The sequence below is a fragment of the Macrosteles quadrilineatus genome, unplaced genomic scaffold (genome assembly GCF_028750875.1).
Source record: "Macrosteles quadrilineatus isolate MER2022 unplaced genomic scaffold, UCM_ALF_1.0 Scaffold_7__1_contigs__length_78375512, whole genome shotgun sequence".
NCBI classification, from domain to species: domain Eukaryota; kingdom Metazoa; phylum Arthropoda; class Insecta; order Hemiptera; family Cicadellidae; genus Macrosteles; species Macrosteles quadrilineatus.
Window position 1 is genome coordinate 25,207,047 of NW_026542600.1, and position 11,307 is coordinate 25,218,353.

Sequence of the window (11,307 nt, forward strand, 5' to 3'; positions counted from 1 at the left end):
TCTTCTGTATTTTAAGCACAAAATCACTAAATAAAAATCAGAGAGAAGTTAAAAGCAAGAAACATATTGTTCTGTTAGTATCTCTACAACTAGGGTATCACAAACACAAAATCTTTGTGAAAGAAACTATAAGCTTCTACAAAACATAACTAACAGAGCTAAATGTGAAATACAAAATCATTTGCTAGGTCTAAAATACAGGTTACGAACACTTGAAACTCACCAACACACAAGTTATCCCTCAGAACGTAGCCAGACGCACATTCGTCGCACATATCGGGTCCATCGCCAGAACAACCGTTGCAAGACGGGTCGCAATCTGTAATGAGCAACAAAATAAAGATTATACATAGCTGGATTCTTGATTCTATCTAATCTAAGGCTATGAATTAGATCAAACACTGCCAGCATAAATTAATTTTACTAGCGCAGCTAAAGCCTATCTGTGGTGAGAATGGTTTTTGCTCAGAGCGATTTTTGTTATCTATATTGTTATACTTGTTCTAGCGACCAGTCAGTGACGGTAGCTGGCTGCAGTCCAGCAATACTGTAATGGCGACCAGTCACAGTGACAGTAGATGAATGCAGTCCATTTGTACCATTATGGTCACCAGTCCCAGTGACGGTAGCTGGCTGCAGTCCAGCAATACTGTAATGGCGACCAGTCACAGTGACAGTAGATGAATGCAGTCCATTTGTACCATTATGGTCACCAGTCCCAGTGACGGTAGCTGGCTGCAGTCCAGCAATACTGTAATGGCGACCAGTCACAGTGACAGTAGATGAATGCAGTCCATTTGTACCATTATGGTCACCAGTCCCAGTGACGGTAGCTGGCTGCAGTCCAGCAATACTGTAATGGCGACCAGTCACAGTGACAGTAGATGAATGCAGTCCATTTGTACCATTATGGTCACCAGTCCCAGTGACGGTAGCTGGCTGCAGTCCAGCAATACTGTAATGGCGACCAGTCACAGTGACAGTAGATGAATGCAGTCCATTTGGACCATTATGGTCACCAGTCACAGTGGCAGTAGCTGGCTGCAGTCAAGCAATACTGTAATGGCGACCAGTCACAGTGACAGTTGATGAATGCAGTCCATTTGTACCATTATGGTCACCAGTCCCAGTGACGGTAGCTGGCTGCAGTCCAGCAATACTGTAATGGCGACCAGTCACAGTGACAGTAGATGAATGCAGTCCATTTGTACCATTATGGTCACCAGTCCCAGTGACGGTAGCTGGCTGCAGTCCAGCAATACTGTAATGGCGACCAGTCACCGTGACAGTAGATGAATGCAGTCCATTTGTACCATTATGGTCACCAGTCCCAGTGACGGTAGCTGGCTGAAGTCCAGCAATACTGTAATGGCGACCAGTCACAGTGACAGTAGATGAATGCAGTCCATTTGGACCATTATGGTCACCAGTCACAGTGGCAGTAGCTGGCTGCAGTCAAGCAATACTGTAATGGCGACCAGTCACAGTGACAGTTGATGAATGCAGTCCATTTGTACCATTATGGTCACCAGTCCCAGTGACGGTAGCTGGCTGCAGTCCAGCAATACTGTAATGGCGACCAGTCACAGTGACAGTAGATGAATGCAGTCAATTTGGACCATTATGGTCACCAGTCACAGTGGCAGTAGCTGGCTGCAGTCAAGCAATACTGTAATGGCGACCAGTCACAGTGACAGTAGATGAATGCAGTCCATTTGGACCATTATGGTCACCAGTCACAGTGGCAGTAGCTGGCTGCAGTCAAGCAATACTGTAATGGCGACCAGTCACAGTGACAGTTGATGAATGCAGTCCATTTGTACCGTTCTGGTCACCAGTCCCAGTGACAGTAGCTGGCTGCAATCCAGCAATACTGTTTATGGCGATCAGTATTTTGCAAAGATTATTAATTATTTAATTACTTTAACTAGATAGGTATTTTAAAATCTATTAACAACTGTGACTAAATTAGATTTCCCAATTGCCTACTTTTATTTCTTAACCAACCTATCAAAACTATACAACAGCGTTAACCAAACAATTTGCAACTTAACAAAATTCTTTTCAGTTTACAAATCTATAAATTAACATTGAAAAGGTTTGTCTTCAACTCTTAAAATCTAGATATACCTTGTAAAATGTCTATTTTTTATATTGACCATGAATTTAATGAATTAATTTTTTTCCAAAATTTCCTTTTAAATTTATAGACACAATCTTTGGCCTTACCTAAACAAGAGTAAGAACCCTCATTGTTGACACAAAACTGGTTCTTGCTGCAAGGTATTTTGTCATCCAAACATTCGTTGATATCAACACAACCTCTCTCCGAGTCCATCAACCATCCTTCAGCACACACCAGACAACCTGTACAAATTATTGAACATGTACCGGTACTGTAGAAACTTAATAAACACAAACCGGTTCTTGTAACTAGTGATCTCAAAAACCACACCTAAAATTTAAAAATCAAACTTAGAAAATCACTAGTGTAGTGTAGCCTGTGGCAGAAGAGGTACCGAAACCTTTAAACTCATCTATTGCGTTAAGAAACAACATTATCAGGAAGAACCTTTCTTAAGGATGACACGGAGAGACTTTCAAGCTTTGGTGTAAAATACAACTTTGACCAACTATTTGAACTCAATGCTCACTCACTGTTACAATACAGTAAATGTTAGAAGACAGGTTAAACCCTGAAAATAAATTTGTATTACTCCAATAGCAAAAAAAGGGATAATAAATCCCACATACTGCTCTATACGTTAATCAATAACGATTTTGGTAAATTTTCTCTTCTATTAGGTACAATTATTCATCATAATTACTCTTTTTGCATAAACTACTATATTACAATTTATCATTATATTGATATTCATGCTAGTATACCTTTGGTACCAGCTTGAGTACAGGCCCCTTGGCAAGCAGCATGACATTTTGAACATAGTAGTTTTTCCTCATCCTTATACGCAGCATAGTAAGCAACGTCACAGTTGTCACAGAACTTGCCAATATAACCCTTATAACAACTGCACTGACCATTGCCCTTCCTTGTACCATTTCCCTGGAAAAATGTGTCTTATTAAAATAGGATGTGAAATGTGAAGGGAACATCATATTGAGGTGACTGATGAAATGACTTGGGTTTATGATACCACAATTAAAGCCTACCAACAACTAGTGATTTGGCCAGGGTAAATTCCTAGTGGGTAGGGTATTTATAAATGAGTATTTACCCAAAGGTGTGAGTATTTATAAAAACAATAGTGTTTTGCACAGTTCAATGAATTGCCATGTCAAAAAAAGTAAAAAATCATAGTTATTTGTTGGTAATAAGGTGTGTTATTTTACGCTCTATTAAGCAGCTATTTGGCAACTTCTTTTTAGCGAATTTCCCATATAGGGAATAAGCTATTACCAATATTTAATTATTCTTATTATATTCATTATGACAAAACCTTCATTTATTCTAACGAGTTCGCGAACCACTAACCAGTATGATCGGACTAGAGGAACGGGGGTTTTATGTGGTAATAATTGGTTTTTCCCATTTTTGACCTTAACCCTCCAAGTGTCCATAGTAATGGTATTAATGTCGGCCCATTTATTTTGTTTGGAAAATTATGGGCTTCAATGTAATATATAAAACATTACCAAAAAAAATTTCTACAATTTTTGTGGGGTTAACATTTCTCAAAAATTATAAAATAAATGACAAAAATTTATGTTCGCGCTCAATAAATTTTTATAATTTTAGGTCTACAAATATTTTAAAATAGCCACTTTGTTCTAAATTTTATGAGGATTCCAAAAATATAATAATATAAGGAAGTAGGTTTGCAAATAAATAAGTTATGGGTGAAAAACAGATTTCGTACATTCAGCGTTAGCTAAGAATGCATAGCCTAACCATGGCTAGGAATCTGGCAGATAATTTACATCAATATCACTACCTACTTCTTCAGGATCATCAACCAGCCCTTCAAAATCACTTAAATCTTCTTATAATGCACCACGTATATCACTACTTTTTATTTGTAACACTAAAACAATGATAAACGTAATAAAACACATGAAACACATCTGATTCAGTCAGTCTCAGAGCCTTCACCATAAACGATGTTTGTGTGTCGCAAAAGCAACGCGTAACACCACGTCGGGTGTGTTGTGCGTCGATTACGCAACGTTTAAAACTCGGAGGGTTCAAATCATAAAATTTGACAATTTATTTCCAATCCCTTTGTAGAGCTAAAAATAACAATTTAGTACATTGAAGCGTTGTTATGCGCCTAATAGCTATGGAGAAAATTCCTAAAAATTGTAAATGTAAAATTCCCATCTTATTCTTAAGGAGAGAATAAGTAAACTGTTATTCCTAGTTTGCTTTTTATGTATATATTTTGATTTTGATTGAATTTTGCAAATTTCTTTATTTCATATTGAACTATCGACATTTCAATAAAAAAACATACCTTATTACCTTCCCTGTAGCAGCAAAGCAAACCTAAGTAGTATTCATTCAAATTAATGTTATTTATATAGGAAACAAATGGGACAATTTAACACGTTCGCTACTGCAATAGTACGAAATTTTTCATTCACGTGGACCAGCGACGCACATATGCGTCGGCCGGTTTCCACCCATAGACTGCCGTCGCATATATGCGTCGGCTAGTCACATTAAAATAGACTGCCGTCGCATATTTGCGTCGGGGTTCTAATGTTATTAAAATTCTTATATCTTTGTAACGGTCTATTTGAAGGCACTGAATTCCCTGCAGTGGTCTACAGGGATGTCTGACGCACAACTGCGTCGCTTGGTCTGTGGATATGATGATTGGTGACGTCATATGATAGTTGGAAAAACTGGTCTTTAGTTTTCTGCATCACTATATGTATGTATGCAATATGTATGCTGCATTATCCTATGTAGCTTTTATTTTTTTTCAGTTATAAACTGTTCTTTATCAATCTGTTTTTAATTTTACTTACTTTCACCTCAAAACACAAAAAAATGAACTGTCGCATATATGCGACGTTTGGTCTATTTCAAGAAAACTATGATAATTTCCCCTATTGTCTTTGCTGTAGACCGGGCGTCGCAGATATGCGACATTACAAAAGGTTATAAATAATACAAAAAAACAAGAATACATTATTTACAAACACGATTGTAGCGTATTACAATGTAAATGATCACTGTTTTACAGGTTTTCGCCCGTGGTCTGTGTGTACTGTTATCCAAGTGACAGCCGGTCTATTTGTAAGATTCAAATGTATACCTCGGTCTGTGGCAATGACCGCGGCGTCGCATATATGCGACGCTCAGTAGCGAACGTGTTAAGGAAATATTTAAGTGGAAATCCGACCAGACGGATGGAAATTTGCTTAGTCTGCAAGTTTGCTGCGGCGGGGGTATTTGTATTTTTCAAAAGATTCTAAGGATTTAATATTTTCAGGCAGTTTATTATACAGTTATTTCCCTAGATATTGTGGAAGTGTTTCAATTTAGATAAGACTATGAATGGGCAGTTAGTTGTAAATTATTTCAGTGTCGTGTTAAATAATTATGGATAAAACGACGGAAGTGTGAATATTTTCAATTCCCTGAATACGTAATGACTTACAGGATTGTCTGGGTTTTGAAAATGTCATAATTCTAGGTATCTTTTTTTTAGTTTTGAAAATGGTTTTTAGCATTTGAGAAGCTGCCTCAGATGTTAGTACTTTTTCAATGTATCCTGCATCATTGTGTCGATGCACAAGTATTGGACCAAGTCGGGAGTTGTTTTCTGGCCAGTCCTCCACCCCGTTTCCAAACGTATGTATAAATACTTATATATTTTACATCTCTACTAACAACAAAATCTTTTTGCTTGTAAACCATCTAGTGGAATCTACTTGAATTTGATTTGGTTAGAGAACAAATATTGACCACAAAGAAAAATGTTTCTGTTGTCATATGACCTCTGAGATTCACAACATGAACAAGATAACTAACTTATATTTTATTTGCCAATGAAAGGTTTAAAGTAAAAGTAAGTAAGTAAAAAGTTAAAGGTGTGTCCCTATTTGCAAATCAAGCAAACTCATAATTTGGGAACAAAAGTTGTCTCTACCTCATAATCCTGGATATCCATCACATAATTTTGCTTTGAACATCTGGCTTGTGTAACATCTTTTGCTGTCATCATCAGCTGTTTTATAAGTCACATAAATTAACTTCTGTGCTTATTAAAAAAGGATAAATTCATAGATTATTGTCTTTATTTGAGTGATTACCTTACACTTTCCATTGTTGTTGCATATTCTGTCAGGATATCCTGGACAAGGATCACAGTTGATACCAAAATGTCCGATGGGGCAGCAGTACTTCATTGTGTCGATGCACAAGTATTGGACCAAGTCGGGAGTTGTTTTCTGCCCAGTCCACCACCACGTTTCCAAATGTTCATCCCAGTCTTCAGCTAAGGTCAAACACTATAACATATGTACATATGTTTGTTGTATGTTGGCACTATATCGGTCATTGATCATAGTTTTTGTAGCAATACAAAGAGATGCCTAATTTTTAACAGTACCTACAACACATGTGAAAAGAGATATGTGTGCAACCAAGGCTGCATGCATGCTTTTATAAAACATTCCATGACATTATTCACGATTAGTCCTGTCTATTGCTGCACCAAGCCAAGTTTTTTACTCTCTGGACAGCCCTCATATCTTTCTTATTCTAATTTATTGGATGAACACAAGATTTTTATCAAGAAGTGGAATTTACTGTAATTTTTTACGGACGAAGGATCCAATTGCACTTGATTTGCACTTTGATAACAGTTTTTAACACGGACACACAATCATAAATTATAGTTGTTCCTTTAATGTGAGTCTTATAATTTAACAGCATACAATCAGCAGTTCCTGAACCGCAATAAACGGCAGACCACTGCACAATGAGCTCGCTCACAAATGACAAATGTTTGTCAAGCCTAGCTTATTACAGATTACAGACTGAAATAAGTAGGCTACATCATAAACATTACCTGGTCTTTGGCCCTTTCGTCTTCACACAAGTGCTCTTGAATCTCAACAAGTCGTACCTCACTAGTTGCATATGACCCTAATTTTTCTTCTTCCCAGGCTGTATCTCCTCCGCCGAAATGACTTCTTTCAGTACGTTCCATACCCTGAAAAACAATGTTTTTAGATATGAGCAAGGAACAACTCAATTGATTCACTGTTAAATAACTGTATTTCATTGCTGTTGTGAATTTTGTTTTATGTCCCCTATTAACTGTTTAAATTAAGCAAGCCTGATGACCGTAAACACAAATGGACCAATAATGTAATAGGCCTAATTTGTAATATTTCGCTGAGCATGTGAAATTTAGCGTTCCTCTCTTTGGATTTGCCTCACAAATGAAGCTTGAGCTTTTAAGTTACAGGAAAATGCCACTTTCGATACTAGTAGTATAATATTTCCATTTACCTTGAAGGCCTTTAGCTTTAACTCTAAAGCTTGGTGGATATGGTTAAGCATCATAAACCAGGGGTCCAATGTAGGAAAAACCCTTTTCCCTAACACAGATCTGACCTGCGGTAACTGCAGCAGGCCATTCTGGTAAGTGCCTACTCTGCTAATATAGGTACCTCGAATCAAGTAGCATACAAACTACTAGCAATCTAGCCATAGTACAAACTACATCTGGCAATAACTAGGGCCTACTTGGTTTCCATCACCGTGTCTTGCATTATTTAGCTTACTCTTGCGTGGGCTATAGCTGGCTATTCTGTAAGAGCATGGTCAATCCTATCACTCAAAACTAGAGACAACTTTGAATTAGGCCTAGGTACCGGTAATTTCATTTTAATCATGATTTAAAAATATTATAAAATATAGGTGTTACGGGATAAGAAGTAAATCAATACAATTTAAAAAAAACATCGATACTTGTTTTAAAATTCAGAACCAACTACAAGCTACAGTAGACTCTTGATAATTCGAAATTGGTGGGCCAAGCATATAAATTTGAATTATCAAGAGTTTTGAATTATCAAAAGTTTGATTTATCGGGAGAAAAATAAACCATTTGAATTACAGAGAGTTTGTTTGTTTAATACATACAAAGGTACAGCACGTTACAATAAAACATCATACCGTATTTTAGTACACTTTTAAACAATCAACGGCTTACTTTTCAGTTAATTAATGTACATAGTTGCAAAGAAATCTGTTATTTAGCGCTATATATTTCGCCAATAGCTGAACTATCAGCTGTCGGCAACTACGTTTGTGCTCAAGGAGATGTCGCGCAATCTAGAGATCGGATTGCCAACTTAGAAAAACAAGTGAGCGAACTAACTCAGACTACTGCTCTAACTAAACAAACATCAAAACGTCCAACACTAGCCTACCATGGGAACAGGATGTACTGTACTGTATAGTTTCCTGTTATAACAGGAAGAGATCACTTTGAATTATAGAGTGTTTTGCCAACTAAACTTCGAATTACTGCGTGACTTTGATTTATAGAGTGTTTTTTCGACAAAACTTCGAATTACAGCATGACTTCGAATTATAGAGTGTCAACCGACGAACTTCGAATTACTGAGTTACTTCGAATTATAGAGTGTTTTTCCGACGAAAATTTGAATTACTGCGTGTTACAAATTGACCTGCCCTCCATTTGGACTTTAAAATACCGTACCGAGTGTATCAAAATGCATGGTAAAAATTTGAAATATTGAGAGATTCTCTAGGGACTGAGCCTTCATTTTGAATTATCGAAAGTTTTGAATTATCAAGTGTTTGAATTACCAAGAGAGAAACTGTATTCCAAAGTGCTCTATTTTAAACCTCTGTGATAAGAGTACAAAACATACCAGTGAACCGTATGCTGCGCTGATGATTCTTTCCAGGTGTTGAGTTGAAAATCCCAGGCAACAACAACCCTAATATGATCATCTAGGAAAAGTGGGACACATTGATGCAAGCATAAACTCAACTAGTCTAGGCCTATATGCCTATCTAAGCTCTTACCTTCAAAAAAGAATCTGCTACCATTTTACAGGCTTGACAAGGAGGTAGCTTCAGGCTGGTTAAATGCTTATCCAGTTCTTTGTTTGGTCTTAACTGACCTTCACAGAAGGAAAACAAAATTACTGAGAGGACATAAACCTTTCCGCCAAGCTCTTTAACCATTGTTTATTATCCCTTTAAAGAGTCTTTTGTCACTGAGATTGGTCCAAGACTTACTGGTAACACTGGCAAATAACAGATCAAGTATTTATCAGCTTGTTTAAATTACCAACCAAGACCATTCAAATTTCCTACATAAAAAGATAGACCAAGAGGCCTAGTCTATTTCTGATAATTCCCCAAGTTAAGCTAGTCGGTTAAACAATCCTCTTGTCAGGTTGGCGATAAATAATAAATACAGTACAATAAAACGTTCTCGTATACTCGCTACGGTATTCGAATGATATAATGCCTATTAACACCCGTCACCTACCTAACTTATTTTTGTTATGTTATGGCAAGGAAGGATACATATTATGATATTAACCTATTAACCCAACAAAACAACTTCATGTTCGGCAGATTTGTTTTGTAGAGGGGAGGGGATAGCCAGTACGTGTCTGTCAGTCTGTCGTCTGTTGTCTGCCAAACCAGAGAGAAATGAGCTACAGTTATATCTGGAGGTAGCACCAGAATGGAGTTTGATCATTGTTTATATTTTTTATTATATGTAGTCAATTTTTTTTATCCAAAACGAGCCTAGGCTGGTAGCACCGTCGCGTCGTTGGGATTAAGGCATGAAATATTAAATTTAAAGTATATATAAGGTACATTTTAATTCATAAAGAAAAAAACTTAATGCCAACCAATGCAACTCAATTTAACAATACAATATTAAGTTATAATTTTTACATCACTATAAGATACACTTTTTTTGCAAAATCAATAGAAGGTTATAACCCCACCACAGGAAACCTGCAGACAAAGTAAATTTCCATTTGCATGGTTACTGGTTGGATTTTCTCTAAAATATTTCCTCTAAAAATACGTGTCAGGAGCATTCCATATTATTTAAACAATAGTACAGTAGTTCACAAATAGTTCTTAAGTGTGGTGAAATGTTGATACCTTAGTTACAAATTAGTCAAATACATGTACATTTAATGTGATCTGATGACATTTGATACGATGTAGTATAATTTGATGGTGTTGGTATGAATTTGTCGAATTTTAAGCATAACCGTACTATAACAATTTACTCACTGTCCAAGACAACAACATGGACTTTAGTTAATGATTGTGTCTCAAGTTATTGTTACGTGATATTGTATGTTGTGGTATGGGAATACTCAGTGAGTTAATGCGGTTCTTTTCAGATATTATTTATTGAAATCTGACGGGTTTGGGGTGAGTTATAAGCTTAAACGTAGAATAAAAGTATTTTTTTCTTAACTTTCTTCTGTATTTAAAGACATATTTCTCAGCTGCTATGTGTGCTATGTTATTCGTTCTGGTCTAAAAACACTAGGTCAACTTATAACTTTCATTTAAGACAATTTTCATTTAAATATGTAGAGTTTAAGGTGAGTTGTAGACCTCTAACTAACATTAGGTTTTTCAATTTTTAAGGACTGTCTTTTATTAAAGATCTATATCTCAAGATCTAAATAAGCTGTGTTAATCATTTTGGTAAAGAAAACCTCAGTAAGCTATGGGTAAACTCAAATATGAACCTAACCTGGTTTATTCCTATCAAGTTTTTTGTTGTTGTGTTGATATACACCAGTGAATAGAATTGAAAAATATGTAGTTGTTTGAGCTCAAACTTACCTTGTACAGTATTTTGCCATTGTGGATATAATACCTGTTTAAATAGAAAAATACAAACTCAAGACGTCGGTGAAGACTATGACAGTGTAGAATAATGAGTTAATAACCCCGCTACAGCAAACCTGACGAATGAGCAAATTATCATTTGCCTGGATTGATTTTCAATTAATCTATTAAATTCACATTTATGTTTAACGATTACCTAGGTTTGCTGTTAAAGGAAAACTAAAAAAGTGTATTTTTTATTAAAATATTAATAGCTTAGTATAGAATAAATAAATCTGTCAAGTTTGATCAAAATATATCCAAAAACAAGCCAACTAAAACATTTTACAATTTTCTCCATAAGAATAACATGGGATTTTAAATTAACTACTTTTTAAATTTTCTCTATATATATATATATATATAAATTTGAGCGAAAGAGTGTTTTTGGCCTCTGGGGCAGCAAAATGATG

General features: G+C 36.1%; 1 protein-coding gene across 2 annotated transcripts in view; it reads right to left on the reverse strand.

Annotated features, from left to right (window-relative positions):
* LOC128997970 (cysteine-rich with EGF-like domain protein 2) overlaps window positions 1-9,593 on the reverse strand; it is a 28,011-nt gene extending 18,418 nt beyond the window's left edge. For both annotated transcript variants that reach the window (XR_008491173.1, XM_054423843.1), the window contains exons 1-6: window positions 9,041-9,593; window positions 7,044-7,187; window positions 6,283-6,480; window positions 2,890-3,064; window positions 2,230-2,367; window positions 224-319 (exon numbers count right to left, since the gene is read on the reverse strand). Coding sequence is in view for 1 of the 2 variants with exons in the window: in XM_054423843.1 (XP_054279818.1) it covers window positions 224-319; window positions 2,230-2,367; window positions 2,890-3,064; window positions 6,283-6,480; window positions 7,044-7,187; window positions 9,041-9,202 (913 nt within the window). In the remaining variant the exon portion in view is untranslated. The remainder of the gene's footprint in view (window positions 1-223; window positions 320-2,229; window positions 2,368-2,889; window positions 3,065-6,282; window positions 6,481-7,043; window positions 7,188-9,040) is intronic.
* Window positions 9,594-11,307: the final 1,714 nt, after the last annotated feature.